This window comes from Hemicordylus capensis, chromosome 1 (assembly GCF_027244095.1).
Source record: "Hemicordylus capensis ecotype Gifberg chromosome 1, rHemCap1.1.pri, whole genome shotgun sequence".
In the NCBI taxonomy this organism is placed as follows: Eukaryota; Metazoa; Chordata; class Lepidosauria; order Squamata; family Cordylidae; genus Hemicordylus; species Hemicordylus capensis.
Window position 1 is genome coordinate 330,251,576 of NC_069657.1, and position 19,217 is coordinate 330,270,792.

The 19,217-nt window shown below is 43.3% G+C and overlaps 1 protein-coding gene across 3 annotated transcripts in view; it reads left to right on the forward strand.

Moving 5' to 3' along the window:
• Positions 1 to 9,346: 9,346 nt before the first annotated feature.
• The window catches only part of SOBP (sine oculis binding protein homolog), a 232,214-nt gene continuing 222,343 nt past the window's right edge, over positions 9,347 to 19,217 (forward strand). Inside the window, exon 1 of one of the 3 annotated variants that reach the window (XM_053291230.1) lies at positions 9,347 to 9,972. In XM_053291230.1, coding sequence (XP_053147205.1) covers positions 9,877 to 9,972 — 96 coding nt within the window. In that variant the 5' untranslated portion in view covers positions 9,347 to 9,876. The remainder of the gene's footprint in view (positions 9,973 to 19,217) is intronic. The other 2 variants (XM_053291069.1, XM_053290968.1) reach the window with 2 other exon arrangements.

Here is a 19,217-nt window from a genome sequence, read left to right on the forward strand (position 1 = left end):
CAGCAGTTAGTAAAGGGGTTTCAGGTTTGTCTTTCTATCTATCTATCTATCTATCTATCTATCTATCTATCTATCTATCTATCAGACTTCTATACTGCCCAAAACTTGCATCTCTGGGCAGTTTACAATTAAAATAATATAAGCATTAAAATAATTAAATTTGGAATCTTTTGCAAACATGGAATATTAGGGGTTCTCAGCCTTGGGTCCCCAGATGTTGGTGGCGAGGCAATGGTGCACTGGACCGTGCTTGGAAGGTTGCCTGGGTCCAAGAGCTGCTGCCGCTGTGCTTGCGCACCAGAGTGTAGCAGGTATTCCCCCATTCTCTCTCGCAGCGCACGCTTCTGTGCCCCCTCCCAATTCCCCTGCATGTGCCAATCACACCAGCATGACTTTGGGGCCACGCAGCTCACGTGGTCCCACATGCTGCCCATGCATCACTGCGAGGCAAACCAAGGCAGCCCGCCTCCCTCCCTCCACTGCTTAGCCCTCACCGCGGCGTGATTTCGGCCAGAGGTTGTCCCCCGCGCCCAGTGAGGTCATAAAGGGGACTGCAGACCAGGGCAGTGCAGACCAGGGGGTTATAGGGGGCCGAGGGACCACAACGCCCCACCAATGCAAGAGGGAAACGGCGTTCCCTCTCAAGGTGCCTTGGCCGCAACAGGCAGCTGGTTTTAAATCGGTTGGGATTGGACACAAACCGTGCTGGGCATCAAATCCCCAGGATCACTTCATTCCAGTGCCATTCATCCAATGACCCTTTTGCATGAATGCACAAAATGGTCTCTTGCCTCTCCCCCACACCGCGCCGCCTCCCTCCGCCACTTAGCCCTCCTTGGTACGTGTGCTTGCTCCCCCTCCCAGAGGAAGGTCCACTTGCACTCCCTTTCTGTAAAGCCTGAGCCAAGGCGGCCCTCCTCCCTCCCTCCACTGCTTAGCCCTCACCACGGCATGATACCAGCCAGAGGTTCCACCCCCTGGTGAGGTCACAAAGGGGACCCCCGTCTTCCACCGGCGGTGCAGACCAGGTGGTTACAGGGGGCCAAGGGACCACAACACCCCACCGATGCAAGAGGGAAACAGGGTTTCCTCTCAAGGCGCCTCGGCCGCAACAGGCAGCTGGGTTTCAATCAATCAACCTTTGGCTGCAAATAATGAGCATGCAAGAACCAGCAGCCCTTCAAGTGGCGCCCGCTGTCTTACCTTTTCCTCAATGCCCCCACGCCGCATACAGTTTGAAGTTGTAAAGATAAAGATAGCTGTAGGAAGATCTCAGCAGCATGTGGAGGCAAGGCGGAAGCAGGGTCCCGTGCCTCCATGATACTCCTCCTCTCCCTCTTCTGTGCCATGTGCAAAATTGAGGAAGTGAGTGCCTTGATTGCAGTTGTGGGGGGGGGGGGGGTTGACTCCCAGTCAGGGACCGGCACTCAACCCTTCGGGGACCGGCAGTGGTCCAGGGACCGGTGGTTGAGAAACTGTGATCTAAATGGTTAAAAAAAGAGAGACAATACTACAGAAAAAAGGGGAGAGAGAGAGAGAGAAAGAGAGAGAGAGAGAGAGAGAGAGAGAGCATGGTTAGTTAGGGTCTCAGGTTAAGGCTAGCTAGAGCACAGTTTCTCAACCACCGGGAAACTGCGCATGAAGAATGTAGTGGTCCTTGAAACTCTGCACGAGGAATTTAGTGGTCCTTGACTCCAAAAAGGTTGAGAAACACTGAGCTAGAGGAAGCAATGACAAGGACTAGGTGCAAAACTGTGCTCAGAGAGGAAAGGACATTGCACTGACAAGGATTAAGTGAAAAAACAGTCTCTGAGACAACGGAAATATAGATGGTTAAGAAGGGACAAGAGGACCGAGAGGGTGTGAGGAGAGGGAGAGCATACCTGGTCAGGGGTTAGGCACAGAACAGACCCAGAGCAGGTTTTTTTTTAAAGGAAAAAATAAAATACTCTTCAGGTTAACTAAATAGGGTATATTCTGGATTTTTAATTTCTCATATAAATTAACTTTCTACTATGGATTCTAAAGTTGACATTTCCCCCCTTTAAAGACAATTCTTTAAAAAAATAAAAATTGCCCCACTTGGTTCCTTCAAACAAGCTCCCTCCTGGCTGGGGTGTGTCTGTTCAGTGTTTCAGCATTATAAGGCACTTATGATGTAATATGCCCACTATAAGCTGGAGTGGGGAGCAAAATGAAGCGGCCATCCAACCAAGGCTTAAAGTCTTGAGGTACACAAGAAGAGGAATTTTTCCTCTTTCCATTTTTCTTATCAGATCAAAGTGTCTACGATCTCTCCTACAGTATTTTTAATTGACTGAATAGTTTTGTGTTACAAGTATTTCCTGTCTCCTCCTTCCCTGTAACCTGTAATAATGTAAATTGGGTCCCTCTTGTCATTTTAAATGGGGTTACTTTACCATGCTGGCTTGGTTTTATCTTTCCCCAACCATGTGTCCTTTGATCCTTATCTTTCTCTATGTGAAAAGACTTTTCTGACCAGAGCTTGTATTAATTCATTTTGGGGGGGATAATAATACTATTTATATAGTGCTAAATGAGCCATTACTATAATAATAAGTGAGCCATTTTTGGAAGGGGGGGCTCCTTGTCGTGGGCGATTTTATCATTAGAAGTACAGAGAGATGGGTTTGTGACCCACGTGTTGACTGCCTGGTGACTTGCCTCTGGTGCAAAGGTTGTGAACATCACGCAGCATCTAGATAGGCTCTTAGGCAGTGCTGGGGAGGAGACAGCTGTTGTGGTGCACATCGGCACCAACGATGTAGGGAAATGTAGTCGGGAGGTCCTGGAAACCAAATTTAGGCTGATAGGTAGCGTTTTGAAGTCCAGGACCCACAAGGTAGCTTTCTCAGAAATGCTACCCGTTCCACGTGCAGGTACAGTGAGATAGGTGGAGCTGAGGGGTTTCAATGCGTGGATGAGACGTTGGTGCCAGGAGGAGGGGTTTAGATTTGTTAGGCACTGGGATACATTTTGGGGCAAGCAAGGCCTGTACAAAAGGGACGGGCTGTACTTGAACCAAGATGGAACCAGATTGCTAGTGCTTAAAATCAAAAAGGTTGCAGAGCAGCTTTTAAAATGACGCCTGGGGAACAGCCGATGGGAACTGGGCAGTATCCCATTCGGCAAAAGCCATCCTTTAAAGTGCGAGGGTGCAAAGGATTCAAATAAAACAGAAGAGAGGACAGAGCAAAACCACATAAAGATCAGACAGAAGGCTGTGCCAGCTGGTTAAAAAGTCAAAAGAAAGACAGCAGACACCAGGGAAGAGATTCAGTGTATAGGTACTTATACGCCAATGCCTGAAGCCTCCGAGCCAAGATGGGTGAGCTGGAGTGCTTGGTTGCTAACACAGAAATAGATATAGTGAGCATAACAGAAACATGGTGGAACAGTGAAAACCAGTGGGACACTGTTATCCCTGGATATAAACTCTATAGAAAGGACAAGGAGGGATGCTTTGGAGGTGGAGTAGCACTGTATGTTAAAGAAGGGATAGCATCTAACAAAGTAGAAAACCTAGGTGGACCGGTGTCCTCCACAGAAACCCTGTGGGTGACAATACAAGACCTGAAAGGAAATGTTCTACTGGAGATGTGCTATCGCCCTCTGGATCAAAATGCTGACAGTGACTAGGAGTTGCAGGAGGAAATCAGGGAGGCATCAAGGAGAGGCAGGGCTGTAATAATGGGTGACTTCAATTACCCACACATAGATCTCCCCTTGCCCTATTATAGTTACGCCCCCGGTGGTGGGGCTTGCCAGAATGCTCTACCCTATACATCTGGAGATTTCAATATGTAACAATCTAGACAGCAACAATCTTCTACAACCAGAATATGTTGTACATGAAAAGGAGGTCACTATCAATCTACAATGAATTTATGTATGTATGATATTTATACCCTGCCCCTTCTTCCAAGAAACTCAGGGTGATGTTCCCTCATTGTATCGGCACAACAACCCTGTGAGGTAGGTTAAACCAAGAAGTGGCAAATGCCCCAGTGAGTTGCCCCCAGTGTGGCTAAGGGAATTTGAACTGCGATCTCCCCAGTCCTAGTCTGACACTCTAGCCAGTACACAGCACCAACTTTCTGGAGTACTACTATGCTTTGTAAATCTTGTCCTGAGCTGGCTTAGTAACATCAGGCTGGGGGCTCCCTGGGTCTCTGTGAGTTATCAATGCTCATCTTTCAGAGGAAGAGACCTTTCATACTTCAAAAAGCAGGCACTTGTTTTTTGTAGATCTATAGCATACAATACAATGATTGGCTGCTTTGAAAAACACATAAAATATAATATAGAGCCAAGAAAAACAGAATTGATTAGGATTCTAAAGTATTTAGATTGGATAATTCTACACTGTTGATGAGAAAATAAACAATGTTTGTAACAGTATGATATGTACGGCATAGCAGCATACAAGATGTTGTATACAAAATACAAGATGTATTTCACACACACAAACACACAACACATTATATTGCTATTTAGTTGTTCACTGTTCTTTTGTAAGGAAAGCTCTACATGCATAAGGTCTGGCCTACACACATGATGAAATATCATACGTGTTTGTGCATGAATCTTCCATCATATATGATGAATGCACACAGATATGTCATTATATATGCAAACAAGAAGCAGCCAAAAATTCAGTTCAGTAAACCTGTGCAATTTTCATTTTCAGGGGAGTGGGATGGAATTACATAACTCTCTATAGGCTTTCAAGAGAAAACTCCAGACTAGCCTTATCACAGAGACCAAGAAAAGATGACCCAGCATTAATGGGGGGGGCAACTTTTCTTCTTTAAAGAGTTGTCTTTAAAAGGGGAAACTTTCAACTTTAGAATCCATAATACAAGGTTAATTTATATGAGCTCTTAAAATCCAGAATGGATCCTATTTAGTTAATCTGAAGAATATTTTATTTTCTCCTTTTAAAACCTGCTCTGGGCCTAACCCAGGGGTGCACAACTCAAACATCCTGATGGGCTGGAACCAACCACAACGGTGTTCAGGGGTCAAGGTCCATTTTCAGCACATTATTGCATTAAAATGAATTATTACCCCTGCCAACTGGGCAAAGAGGCCCCTTTTTAACATGATGACTCTCTTTTATTTAGCAGGGGGAGAGTAACTGGCCCTATCCACCCCCAGCACAGTACCTCCAGTAACTGTTGCTGGTGTCTATCATGTTTCTTCTTTGATTGTGAGCCCTTTGAGGACAGGGACCCATCTTATTTATTTATCTATTATTTCTCTTTGTAACCGATTTGGAATCTTTTGTTGAAAAGCGGTATATAAATATTTGTTGTTCTTGTTAAAAAATGTTAATGAAAGCAATTATTAGTTAGTTGTGGATCTTTTCCCCTTTGGCAAGGGACTCACAATTTTAACTAAGGATCATGGCCAGAAAATAGAGCCTGTCCTTGCTCAGTCACTGGTGCACCTAGTGGCATCTCCCTTAAAAAATGCCAGCCGCAAACAGATGCAAAATCCTCTGCTCGCTCTAAACTGCTGTCAATTTCATTTTGCAATCTTAGTCATGCTTACTTAGCATGACTGGAAGCCCTGTGGGGACATTTCCAAGTAAACATGCATAAGATGGTCCTGTAAGACAGTTTCAGAGAGGACAGAGGATGAAAAGATGAAGAAGCGGGAATTTACCCAAAGAGTGGCCCTGGGGTGCTGTTGCTGCAGTGGGGCCGCAAAAAAGGCCCTGATCTGGCCCTCAGGCCATGTTGTGCAGGCCTGGCCTAATCCCTGTTCTGTCCATGTCTGAACATGCCTAGGCCTGTTTTGGGAGGGCATTTCCAAACATGGGGTTATGTTCTATCCCTGCTCTGGGAATGCCTGAACATGCCTGGACTTGGGAGTTTGTTCTGAGCATGCCTGAACTTGTTTTGTGGAGCAGTGGCCATCTCCAGATATGTCAGCCAGCCACACCTCCCTGGGCAGTGTGTGTGTGTGATTCAGCCCCCCTAAGTTTACATCACACATCAAGCTTTGACTCCACCCAGGTTTGTATGTAATATTTATCTGGAGGCTCAGAGTACTAGGCTTCTCTTGAATATAAGCCATTGTTGGCCCTACAAGGCTATTGTAAGCCTCCTCCTTAATGAGGTGATAAAGACAAAGAAAACAATTAGCAGCTCTAAAAGCTCCATGAGCCAGAGTGTTGGACTAGGACTAAATCCCCATTCAGCCATGTAACTAGCTGGGTGACTCTGGGTCAGCCACTCCTCTGTCAGCCTAACCTACTTCACAGGGTTGTTGTGAGGAGAAACCTAAGTATGTAGTACACCACTCTGGGCTCCTTGGAGGAAGAGCGGAATATAAAATGTAAAATAAAATAAAAATAAAAAGATGCAAGGAGGACAAGTGAGAAACTGCAAACCATCTGCAGGTATGGCTTGTGCATGTGGTTTGATGAGTTGTATATATATTCATTGAGAACTCTGATATTGAACAGTGGACTTGACACAAAGATCCACTGTAAACAGTGCCACCGCTGAGTGGCACAGGAACATTCCTAGCTTTTATAATGCAGGAATTCCCTAGTTCAAATAGCCCTTCTGCCATGAACTTAGTAGGTGGCCTTGGGAAAGCTGCTTTCCCTCCTTTAGCCCCATCCCACTTCTCCATCTGTAACATGAGAAAAATAATAGCGACCTGCATCACAGGGTTAAGCAATGCATTGTGTATGTGTAGCACTTTGAACACTCTAAAGTGCCATGCGACTATTAAGTAGTATTGTTAAAATGACCTTAAAGCACTTGGCAAATTTAAAGTGCTATATAACGATTAGCTGTGTTTCACAGGGCAATCCCCTGCAAATTAGGAAATAAGTTAATTGAAATCTATGGAACTTAATTGCCTGTTTTTTGAGAGCAGCTGGGTGTTAAGACTACAGTTCTCAAATCAATTCACCCAGGTTACTTATAGAATAAATCCCACTCATTTCAATTGAACTTCCAGGAGACTTTCTGGAGTAAGAGATTTGAAGACTTCTATCAGAAACGTCTCTTAAATATCAAAATAGTAATATTTTCCCCCGTTGCAGAGCCAAAGGGAATCGTTCTATACTCTTTGTTGCTGTCTTCTATACTCTTAGTTGCTGTCTTAATAGAGTAAAATGTGGGGCGTCCTAGTCGGGAAGCCAGAAAAAAAGGTTTTCTCTCTCCAGCTCATACATGTCAACGATCTAAACTTTAGAAACAGAAATGCAAATCAGACACTTACAAAACGAACTTAGCTTTGACAGGCTACGCAGAATTTTTGTGTGGAGAGCCTTCTCGTACCCACACAGAACACATTCTCTCTCCCTCCCTTCCTCGCTCTCTGTCTCTCTTTAAAGAAAAAGGTGTATAATTTTAAGATCAGCAGCAGTCATAATGACAAATTCCTTTACAATTACAATTTTGACTAATGGAACAATGGACACCCCCATATTGTATTGTATCATGTAATTATGAACTGCCAAAGAGTAGGAAAGCACGAACGGGGAGAAACCAGTGTGTTCCCCTTCCGTGTGTGTGCCGTAATTCAGTGCTTCCCTTCGCAACTACATCCTATCACACCAGTCATTCCCCTTTCCTCCACGCCGATAAAGAGGAAAACAGAGGTAAATCAAAGTGTTTTCATGACAAAGTCCGCTTCTCAGTCTCTGTCATGAAGAGACATGAGGGAAGTTAGCTAGGGTTCATACCTGTGTACGAACCCTACACAGGAGGGGGAAGATGGATGGAACGAAACGCACTGTTGTGGCTAGCATGGCAGCGTGTTAATTCGAATCCTCTTACAGACACATATGGAGCCTTCCTAAAAGGACTGTGAAAATCCGAATTATTTGAGGGCTGTTTTCCTAACAGATACAGGAAGAAGAAGGTGGCTGGATATAGATTTATTTGGGAGCTTTAAAAAAACACACACAAGGTCAAAACATTTTTTTTTTTTAAGTAAAGTGTGTCAGCCAAGAGACTGAAGAGGAATTTCCCTCCTGCGGATCCCACCACTTTCTGCGATAGAGTTGGGAACAACACAAGAGAGGGCCTTTTCGGTCGTGGTACCCAGAGTACGGTACTGAACTCCCTGTCCCATGGGGATTATTTGTCTCTTTCTCTAGCGGTGCTCTGCTGGTCAACTGCTTGTCCAACATGCGTTTAATTCATCTTCTGTTTTATGACGGTTTATCCCCTCGCCAAGGGAAGAGCCCCCACAAGCCTTGACATCCTTCCCGATGTGTGGTGAAGTCTAATCGTTTTGTGCTTACACAATGTTGTGAATATGTGAACGACAAAGGCACGCTGCACGTGCTCAAACGCATTATTAGTTCACGTCACGTGTCCTAAAGCTGAATGCTGGCATGAAAAAAAAGGCAGGGGTCCAGGCAAAGCCCTGAGGGCTCACATTTAATCCCGGCGGGGCAGGTTTTCCTTGTTTATCTTCACCGGGCAAGTGGTGCGTTTCCTGAGGACTAACTTCATTGGAGTTGGAGAAGAGAAGGTTTCCACGAGGTATCTGCGTAAGCCTTCCTCCCGCCAAAAACAAAAGCCCCTCATTCTGTGTAATCTTTGCTTTTCTAATACTAGCGCGGCTGCAGTGACCCAGCCCCCTCCAAACAGCCGCCAACCCATGTAAACGACAAACTCCGCCCCAGCTGGAGTGCTTTCAGTGTGACTGGCTCTGCGTTCCCCTCAGAGTAGCGTGGGCAGGCAGCCTCGCTTTGCGCCGTTTTCTGCCTAAAGGTGGAATCGCGCTGCCGAGGGAGAGGCAGCGGCAGCCGGTCTCACGCGTACAGCATCCTCCATCCATCCTGGCCGGCCGCTTCCTCCAGGGCTCGCCTTCTCCCCACGCTCTTTCTCTCTCTCTCTCGCACACCCTCGTTTCTTAGTAAGGTCCCCCCCCCCAAAAAAACACACACAATCCTGCTCCTGCCGCCCACCGGCTTCGACCTCAGCCCAAGACAACCATAGCTTCCAAAGCTCTTCTCCCGTCCCCACCTCCCTTACTTACACACACACAACACACACGTTCTTCTAATCTAAGGCCAACCATGCATGCACGCACGCACGCGTGTGCATAATACGTGTTTGAGGGGATTTAGAGGTAAAGGATTTAGCGTGTCTTAATAAATAAATAAATGCACGCACACACTCCGACACTTTGTTTTGCTATATCGTTTTTGGTGGTGGGTACCAGCGTGTAACTGTGTGCACGAGCGAGCGTATGTGTGTGTGACGGGGGGAAAACACAACGTGTGTGTGTGTGTTGGTGGGGGGGAGAAATGCATTGCTGTGTTTTCCGCCATGGACGACAGTCGCCACGGGGGAGGATGATGACAACTGAAGCATAAGAAGTCGCACCCCCCGCCCCACGCACACGCCGCATGAATTTGAGCCTGCCTGAGCAGCAGAAGCAGGAGAAGAAGAAAAAGAGGCGGAGGATTCGGTGCCAGTGGAAGCCCCGCCCGTTGCCTGGGCAGGGGGGCCGTCCTGCCGCCCCCCTCCCCCCGAAGGAGCTGGACTGGCTCCTCTCTTTCTCTTTCTCTCCCCCCACACACTCCCCTCCTTCTCCCTCGCACACACGCAGAGCAAGTCTCTCGCGCTCCCTCATGCAGACAGACAGGGAGGCAGAAGATGGCTGACTCGCCAGGGCGATCCACAGTCCAGCCCGCCCGCATCCCCAGCCCTCCCAGAGCCGCTTTCTCCTTTGACACTCGCTGACGCCTTCGCCCAGTGCTGAAAGCCGCCACCCCCACCCTCCCTCCTTTGCCACAACCTTCCCCCCTACAACCTCTCCCCAAATAATACCAGCAGCCATTTCATCTCCACCAAAGTAGATACACAAAAAATGGCAGAAATGGAGAAAGAAGGAAGACCTCCCGAAAATAAAAGAAGCAGGAAACCGGCTCACCCCGTGAAAAGGGAAATCAATGAAGAGATGAAGGTATGTGTGCGTCTCTCTCTCTCTCATGGAAAAAGGGGGAGGTGGGGGGAGTCTCTTTGCAAACACCCCCTAACACCTCTCCCCCCCCGCGTGGAAATGCAATAAAGGATCTCTTGTGTGTGTGGCTTAAAAAAAAAAAAAGCACACAAATAGGATGGACGAAATATGCCTCAACTCCTCCTCCTGAATTGAAAACAGAAACCAGTTCACAGGCTCTAAAGCCAGGTCACTGAGCAGCTTTGATTTTTTATCATTATTATTTTAAAAGAAAACTCTTGGTTATTTTTCTTTCTGGGGGTGTAAGTGATGATCCTCATCTAGCAGATAACCCAGAAACTAAAGTTAGAAAAGAAGGGAAGTCATTTAGGCACTGCCCCCCCCCTGCCTTTCCAGTAGCCAGCTGCAACTGTGTAATTAAATTGTCAAAGTGAAATGTTATGGTCTGAACTGCACATCATTCTTGTACTTAGACACAGGGGCTCTTGTCTTTTTCTACCCTCTTTTACTTCCTCCGTCTCTGTTTTTCATTCTTCACTTCACAGTTAATCAAGCCAGCAGAATGTTGTGTTGAAAGAGAGCTGTCTAAGATATCTATCTATCTATCTATCTATCTATCTATCTATCTATCTATCTATCTATCTATCTATCTAAGATTTGTTTGGAATGCAGGGGGTGGGGGCAGAGAGAAAGCCAATGTCCTGACAGGAAGCATTGCCAATCCAGCTGTGTTCCAGAAGTGGTGCTGTGGGCTGGCTCTCAGATGTTAGCATAGCAGTCGTTGCACAAACATACATCGCAGGACTTCTTTCATGCTCAAGTCGTAGGATGAGCTGAAATGGTCCTCTATTGCACATATTTTTATTATTCAGCAAGTCTGCACTGGTCTCTTGGCTGTATGTATTGTATGGTTCTCTTCTGTCATATTCCTGTGACTCACACGTGTTGCAGGGCTGAGGTGAACTTGTTTTGCTTGCTTCAAAATAATGAAAACAGTACAATTTTGGATAGATAATGAATTGCCACTTGGTGAAATTGGTCATTCACAATGATCATTCATAATGATCATAGCTGTCACTGAAACATCCAAGGTGTGTGACATCTTGGAATATGTATCTGCATGGAATATATCTATTCCATTTATGTATAGAGAAAGCAAGTGCACATGGCTATTTTGTTTATTGTTCTCACCAAATGTTCCCCTCTTTGCTCTTAAACTCAACCCAGGTTTGAGGTAGGTATTCTCAGTTTGTCAAATTTGTGTGCCTCCTTTTTGTGCATACTGAGGATTTTGTCAAACTGCAGGCAGTTGGACATTTGAACAAAGGTAGTGGTATGTGTAAGAGTGAACTGCCCTGCATATGAAAAACATTTATTCAGTCTCTAGTCCCCTCTACATTCCTCTGCAAGCAGCTTTATTTCCTTGATATGTATGACACTTCCTATCTTGGGATGAAGCTTTGTAGACTCTCCAGCTTAACTATAATTACTCAGATCCTGTTTGAGTTTGGATCTGGATCTTTTGGGGAAGGGAGGCAGAGGAAAGGGGGGCAGTGGGTGTAGAAATCTGCCCTACTGTGCATTGTCCCTTTAAGACACTGCTTCATGCGATCTATGTGGACTGTAGTTTTTAAGTTTCATAGGTTCTAGGATTACAAATTAGCTAATTTTAATCAAAACATGTGAAATGTTATCCTGGCTGGATATAAAGGCTGACTGTGCTGGATCCTCTGGGTTTGTTTTGTTTACTTTGGCTGCAGGCACACTTGGTGGTTTGGGAGATAGTTGTTCTTCTGCAGTATAACAGATGTTTGTCTGAAATGGTGAGGAAGAAACAAAAACAACACTGTGTGTGTGAAAGGAGGAAAAAGTACACTTAAAAAAACCCCCAAGGCCATGGTATTAAGCATTAGTGTTAATCTTAATGGAGAGAAGTTTCCCCTTTCCTTAAACCTCTGCTAGTGCCTTAACAGCATTAAGATAATAAATAAATCAGGATTTCAGCTAAATGAGTAATTGAATCCAAGGTTGTGGGCTGATGTAGATTTGGAGACAGTTTTTATAGTTGGAGGGGGGGCGGGTTGAACATTGAATAACAGCAGAAGCTTTCAGGCAGCCTTGACCATATAGCACAGCAAGTTATTTTGTTACACTTGGGGATCATATTAAAAAATGGACTGGTGGATTTTCCATAATGGTCTAAATTATAACTAAAGTTTTAAACAGTTTTGCAGATTTGCTTTATAAGGGTGCATTGCAGATTTGGAAATGTGGGTTTGCTTGCTCTTCTAAGAATAATTATTCATTTCGTGGAAAAAGTATAGGAGCGATTTCTTTTCTTCAAAGAATTGAAGAGCACAGTAATCCAACAAATTGGTTACATTGTAGAAAATGTATGCAACAAAATGTCATAGTGCACACAATGTGCCCTTGTGTAGGTACATATCTGTACTGTTCAAACAGCCTGACTGCTTCCCTTCATCTGAACTGCTTTCATCTGGACCTGTGTAAAATAAGCTCTGGTAAGTAATCACGACAGAGCAGAAAGAAAGGAATGTATACAGCAATAGACAGCCTAAGCTGTAAAAACTGTAACCCGAGTCCCAGCAGCAGATCAGATATCAAGGCTGTAAGGTAGGGGGGAAATGAAAGAGATGAAGGGGAGGAAAGGAGGAGAGAGAGGGTTGGGGAATGGAAAAGTCAGCTTGGAAAGTGAAGGACTCGTAGGAGGGCCCCCTCGGGGAAATTTGGCTCAGGGATTAGGGAATTTTATCATGGTGTACAGTGACCTACTCAAATTTCAGCCCATGTTGGATTGAATTGCTTCCATTTGCTAGGAGTAAGAAAAAGGGCTGGCATGTATGTGATTCCCTCTCTCCACCCTCCTTCCAGTAATAAAAAGCCACTGGGTACAAGTGTCTATTTTAAGTACAGCAAATACAAGGCACTATGAATGAGTAATAAAATTACCTCATCACACAGATTTTCTTGAAGATTTGCTGTTTGATAGAGTCACATATTTGCTCAGTAATGATGGGGAGAAACCATCCTGTGTCACATCAGTAATATCACTTGCTGCCCAATTTTAATATGACTGAAAACTGATGTTGTTTGCTGTTTCATCATGCCAGATATTAGGTTACATTTTTGTTATCTCTAGCCTAATGTACACGGCAGTTGTAGCAAAATTCAACTTGATACAACATTGTGTCCAAAAAGTACAGGCATAGTTTGCCTGTATTAAATTTCAGTGAAATTCAGTGAAATTTTCTGTGACAAATGTTTTGTTTCACTGTGACCTTCAATATATTTATACCATCTGTGTATGTGTATAGTTTCCCCCAGATTTCTCCCTCTCCCTCTCTCTTTCATAGACGTCTCTGCATATATTATATCAAGAATATCTTATAATGCCCATGTATGAAACTGAAACCATATTCACTTGTAGGATAAGCTAAAACGACCTAAGGTTTTGTAATCTTATCAATATATCCAGCTACGCAAACTTGGAATTTATTTCTGTATATTTCATCCAATAATACAGATTCTGAAAACCACTTTCTATTTACTCCAGAGAAGTCCTATTAATGTCAGTAGGCTTGTTCTATAATAAATGGATTATAGTCACACATAAATTTAATGCTAGATAATGATACAACTGTCAAGAATGTGAGAAAAGTGCTTTGAACCAGAAGTAATTAAAGTACATCTGAATGAATTAATGTGATTGTACGTAGCAGATTGTTCTGGAAATTTTCCTAAACAAACCAGATTGAATTCATCTACACATTTGCCATCTTTGTCAATGGCAAAGCTAGTGATTAATTTGTTTTATAATTTCACAGAGCCTTTTCTGTTTGCCTGTGGTGTTTTATAGTCTCAATAAATAATTTTGTAAATAATGCAGATTTCATTATTGATACTTCCATCTGCATAATGTGTACAATCTTTGAAAAATTCCATATCTATATATCTCCATATCCTTTTGGGGTTTTGAAACAATATTTCTCACAATATGAAAAACAGAAACTATATACACAAGACAGCTTAGACATTTAAAGTTCTCCTAGGAGAATTAATCCTAATATTATAAAAAGAAAGATATGCATAAAAGTTTAAAGAAAACGTAAACAAGATACTCTTAAGTAGCACCAATTTGCAGAGATTTCACAGAAGTAAGATACCACTATAAAGCCAGTGTGAATAGTAATTTTCCCTCCAAGGCATATTTGGGGTACCTACCTGAGATGGATAATTGCCTCATAGTGCAATCCTATACAGATATAAGTCCAACTGTGTTCAATGGGATTTACTTCCATGTATGTGTGCATAATACTACTAAAGGGTAAGTCCCATTACATTTAGAAGGATTTACTTCTGAGTAAATATGTAGCCCAGAGGATTACACTGTTAGAAAATTAATCTAACCCTGGGCCCTAAGAATGTATATATAGACTGCTGTGTATTCATTGAAGGTACTGGATTCCTATGCTAAAACTCAACAAGATTAAAAGAAACATAAGTGATGTGAGCATATTGTGGATACACATTTTTAGATTCCTTTATTAGCTTGAGATAGATGTGTGCCCTTGTGCTTGTGTAATGGTAAGTTACTCATACAAGGAAATAAAAAGGGATCCACTCTATTTTTAAAAAAACCAATCTGAAATAAGCATTCAGTAGCACAACCTAGCAGAAAATGAGTCTGACAGACTTGTTCTCTTTTGTGTTTCCTGTCTGCATTTGCCAGATCTCTCCTCTTGTTTCCTCACAGAGAAAGGAGTGTACAAAAATATAGAGAAAACACATGGGTGAGATATATATCTTTAAGTAATGGGAAGAGTCTATTATCTATTATGCAATGTCAAGCCCTGTGTTCTCTCAACTATGATGATGTAACAAAATGAATTCCATATACAGAATGAGGGTAAATGAAAATAATTTCTGCTGCTTTTTAAAGCTTTTAGTCTCATAAAAGAATAGATAAAGAATGATACAGTCTTCTTCCCTCTCCTATGTATGAGGAAAATATGTGTTTACATACAAAATAATATGATAATAGCCTTTCCATCAGCCATTACATGACCCAATTTAAAAATATACAATTAAGCCATGCATATCAAAACTATTGCAAAATGGTGGACTAGGCTCTTTCAGGCTGAAAATGAGCAACATTTCCCCCCCTAGCAGTACAGTACTAAGAACTGAAAAGAAGATTCTGTAAAATGTTGAAGCATTTTAAAGCCAGTTTCATTGGCAAAGATAAGTGTGTGTAGCAATTGATAGCACACAAGTAATCACTTGCTTTGTCAGTCCAGGTGTTCCAGGGAATCTGACTTTAACGATTCCTTGGCATTAGCTGTTTGATTATATTGGAGCCTCTGGAATCACAGCTCTGAAAGTTATCAGTGTGAAAACAGAATAACAAAAAATATATGACTCTCTAGTTGTCACAGCATTAAGAAATGTAAGACTAAGATTTTTTCATTTTCTGTTTTTCTTACTGATGGCAGTTAGAACCATCATTTGGACTTTTCATATCTTTGCTATCCCTCTGTAGCCTAGGAACAGTAACTTGACTACAAAGTGCTGTGAAGTGCAATCCACTTGCCTTCTCTCCTTCTTTGTCCCAATTTTCAACTCTTTCATAAGAACAAAAGAACAGCCCTGATGGATCAGGCCCAAGACCTATCTAGTCCAGCATCTTGTTTCATATGGTGGCCCACCAGATTCTCTGACCAATGCTTCCTTCCTCTGCTTTTGAATGCTTGGATTTTTCCTATTCTTTTAAGTAACTTCCCTTGACATTGCTGCTCCAACCACCCATCCTATTTTTCTCCTCCTTTTTTCCTTGACATATTTGGGGTAAGTGATCTACTTGTTGCTTTTGCTTTTTCTTCAGTCTTCTTGTTCTTCAATCTGTTTTAACTCATTTTGCTGTACTGGAATGGTTCTCCAACATTCTTGACTTTTTGTCCATTCTTAGTGATTTTCTAGTAAAGGTAAAGTGTGTCGTCAAGTCGATTTCGACTCTTGGCGCCCACAGAACCCTGTGGTTTTCTTTGGTAGAATACAGGAGGGGTTTACCCTTGCCTCCTCCCATGCAGTATGAGAAGATGCCTTTCAGCATCTTCCTATATCTTCCTACACTATAGGTGTTTCCCATAGTCTGGGAAACATACCAGCGAGAATTCAAACCAGCAACCTTCTGCTTGTTAGTCAAGCATTTCCCTGCTGCGCCACTTAAGGTGGTGATTTTCTAGTAGAGGTTCACAATTCTGTGTGCCTACATTTTTAGAATGTATTAAATGGCATTCCAACAACACTGTGTTGAATATTGCCCATTTAATAGCGATTTGTGATCTTTTTGCATTGGCGATATTCATCTTGTACTCTTGGATGTGGAACTCAGTCCTATTCATGTTTATTCAGAAGTAAGTCTCAGTGAGTATAATGGAACGTATGCTCAAGTAAGTGTGGATAGGATTACAGCATTACTCTCCTTCCTTGTCTCCTGGGGCACTGGCTTGTCCTGATAGTTTTCTGAATACTTATGGTGGTGCCTTTGATGGCTCTTTCTCCTCATCTTCGTGATCCACACCACTTACCTCTACTCTGGCAGCACTTGCAAGCTTCGCCAAGCAGCAGCGCGCCACCCAGCACTCCCTGCGGTAGGGGATCGGCACCGCCACTCACCTGGCTTCTGCGGAGCCAATCCCTCACCAACGGTCAGGTGAGTGGCGGAGCCAGTCTTTGTCACAGGGAGTGCTGGGTGGCGCGCTGCAGCTTGGCGCAGCTTGCAGGTGCTGCCGGAGCGGAGGTCAGCACCTACTTATTTATGCTTGAAGTTGCCTCTCACTGCCTCCCCAGCAGCATCCACACAGGCCACTGCTGCCTGTGTCCCTGCTCTCGCCTACTCCTATCAATATGCTTTCTGCAAAGCTGTTGTCTTTGAATGAAGGACCTTCCTTATATACCATCATTTCCTTCACCTTTTCTAATTTCTCCTGAAGCTCTGCTTGTTCCACAAAACCTTTTCCCCACCACTCTGTCCCTAATTACACTTTCTTTGCTACTTGACCCACTTGTTACCCATGATTTGGCAATCCCATTCTCTCCTTCTGTTGTATTCATCTAATGTTCATTTTAAACTATGTGGAGGGGAGGGACATTGTCACACCTGAGTTCTGCATAGTATTAGTACACTTTAGTACAAAATTATATATTAGTTTCAGCAGCAGAAGCAGTAATAAAAGAAGTTCAAAAGTTCTATCCTTACAATAAGAGCTCTTAGCTTGATCTGTTTGGGGTGTCAGCGCATGGTCACAAGAGGTCAGAGAGCTATTCAGTGTGCCCTATTCAACATAGTGTTGCTGGAATGCAATGTAATACATTCCAAATCTGTAGACACACAGGATGGAGAAGCTCTACTTAAGACGCGTGGTAGAAAACCATTCTACAGAGATCTCTGTTCCTCAGGGTCTAATGGGTTTTTATTTTAGAGATCTGCCATATGTCCCTGTGGAAGATAACAATGGAATGAACTGGAATGAGCTGAAGGTTATTGAATATATTTGAAATCAAAGTCCTTCAATCTAATTCAGATTTGTAGTGTTCATATGACAGTGACAGTAACATTATAGATTTTTGGAAACATCTGTTCATGAATGGACAGAGGAGCAATTTTTGCTGACTGCCCTTTCTCTCTTCAACTCCCTGTGCCTGCCAGAAATACGTCCCTGAGGATCGTGCAACCCTTATCATAGTTGCATATTGACATATTTTCTGTGAGCACAGGGGGCTGTAAAGGGAAGGGAGATCAGCAAAAATTGCTCCTCTTTGCTGTGCACAAGTGGAGATTTTCTTCCTGTGTGCATTTTACTCTGGATAATATGTCTTGTTTACATCTGTATTGTGATTGTTTATTTTTACCTCCAATAAATGTTGATTAAGACAGAAACATATGAAAAGGATGAGATCTGAAATGATACCTATAATTTACATAACACTTTTTTTATGAACGTGGTGAGGGAATGTTCATAAGTCACAGAGCATAGCCTAAAAATATAGGATGCAGTAAACGTACTGAATCTAAGCACATCTGAGTCTGGTTAGCATCTGGGTGGGAGACCTGCCTAGGAACCCTAAGTAAGCCACTTTGAGCTCTCTGGGGAAAAAAGGCAAAATACATATAAAATACTTCACATGCATTATTTCACTAACCCTGACAACCACTCTGTTAGTTAGATTGGTATTGTTATCTCTGTATTGTCAATGGAAGGTTAAAGAAGAGAAAATAGTGGGTTGCCTAAGGCTACCTACTGAGTTCATAGTTACAGTGACATTTGAACCCAAGACTTCCTAGCTCACACTCCTAGCCACAATGCTATAAAAGCTTTAACTGGTGTACTTGTTCTGCCAGCATAGATGACTCCTTACCAAATTGACATTTTAACTTTAGTTTGCAAGTGATACAGTGAGGTTTATAGATGCTCTTTGTGACTGATTGGTATTTTGTGTTATTAGGGAAAGTTATTTCAATGAATAGTTAAACATAGTTTACCTATTTTCTAAGCAGATATGTTCCAATGGAACTAATTCTCCTTTCCCTCTTTCAGCCTTCTACACAAAGAAAACTGGGACATTTTGGTATTTGAGCTAGAAAATCCAAATTACACCCCTCCGTGGCAGTAGAAATATTATACTAAACTAAATAATTGGAAAAATTTCTGAAATTAATGGTACTTCCCAAACATGTTGCTTGAGATGGTCTACCTAATCCTGCCTAACAGTTGGGCCAGCTCTGCTTCTTCCCATGTCCTGCCTTAGCATTGTTTTTTGTTCTTTTCTTTTCTTTTTCATTAATCAGTATGGTATATCTCATCTATTCTCGTCCGATAACAAGGAGGCTGTTCTCATGAGTAGCCAAGCCCAAGCTGCTTGTGAAAACCACTGGGATCCATGTGGATCCTGGCAGTGCCTGGATCTACCTAAACCCTGTGCCAAAGCCTGGCTCTTAGCCCTTAACCTGGCTGCCGGAATTGTGTGTCAGTGCTGACACAGAGACGGTCAGTGTGTGCAGCTCACGCTGACAAAGAGACGGGCATCTAGAGCACCTGTTCCCTGGGGTATCGCCCAGTGCACTGTGCTTGGCGTGTGGTGCACTGTGGGATACCCGGAGGCTGGGATAATGAGTCCTGGATTCAGAGAGATCTGCCCTGCTCTGCACTGCACGGAGCACCGGGGAT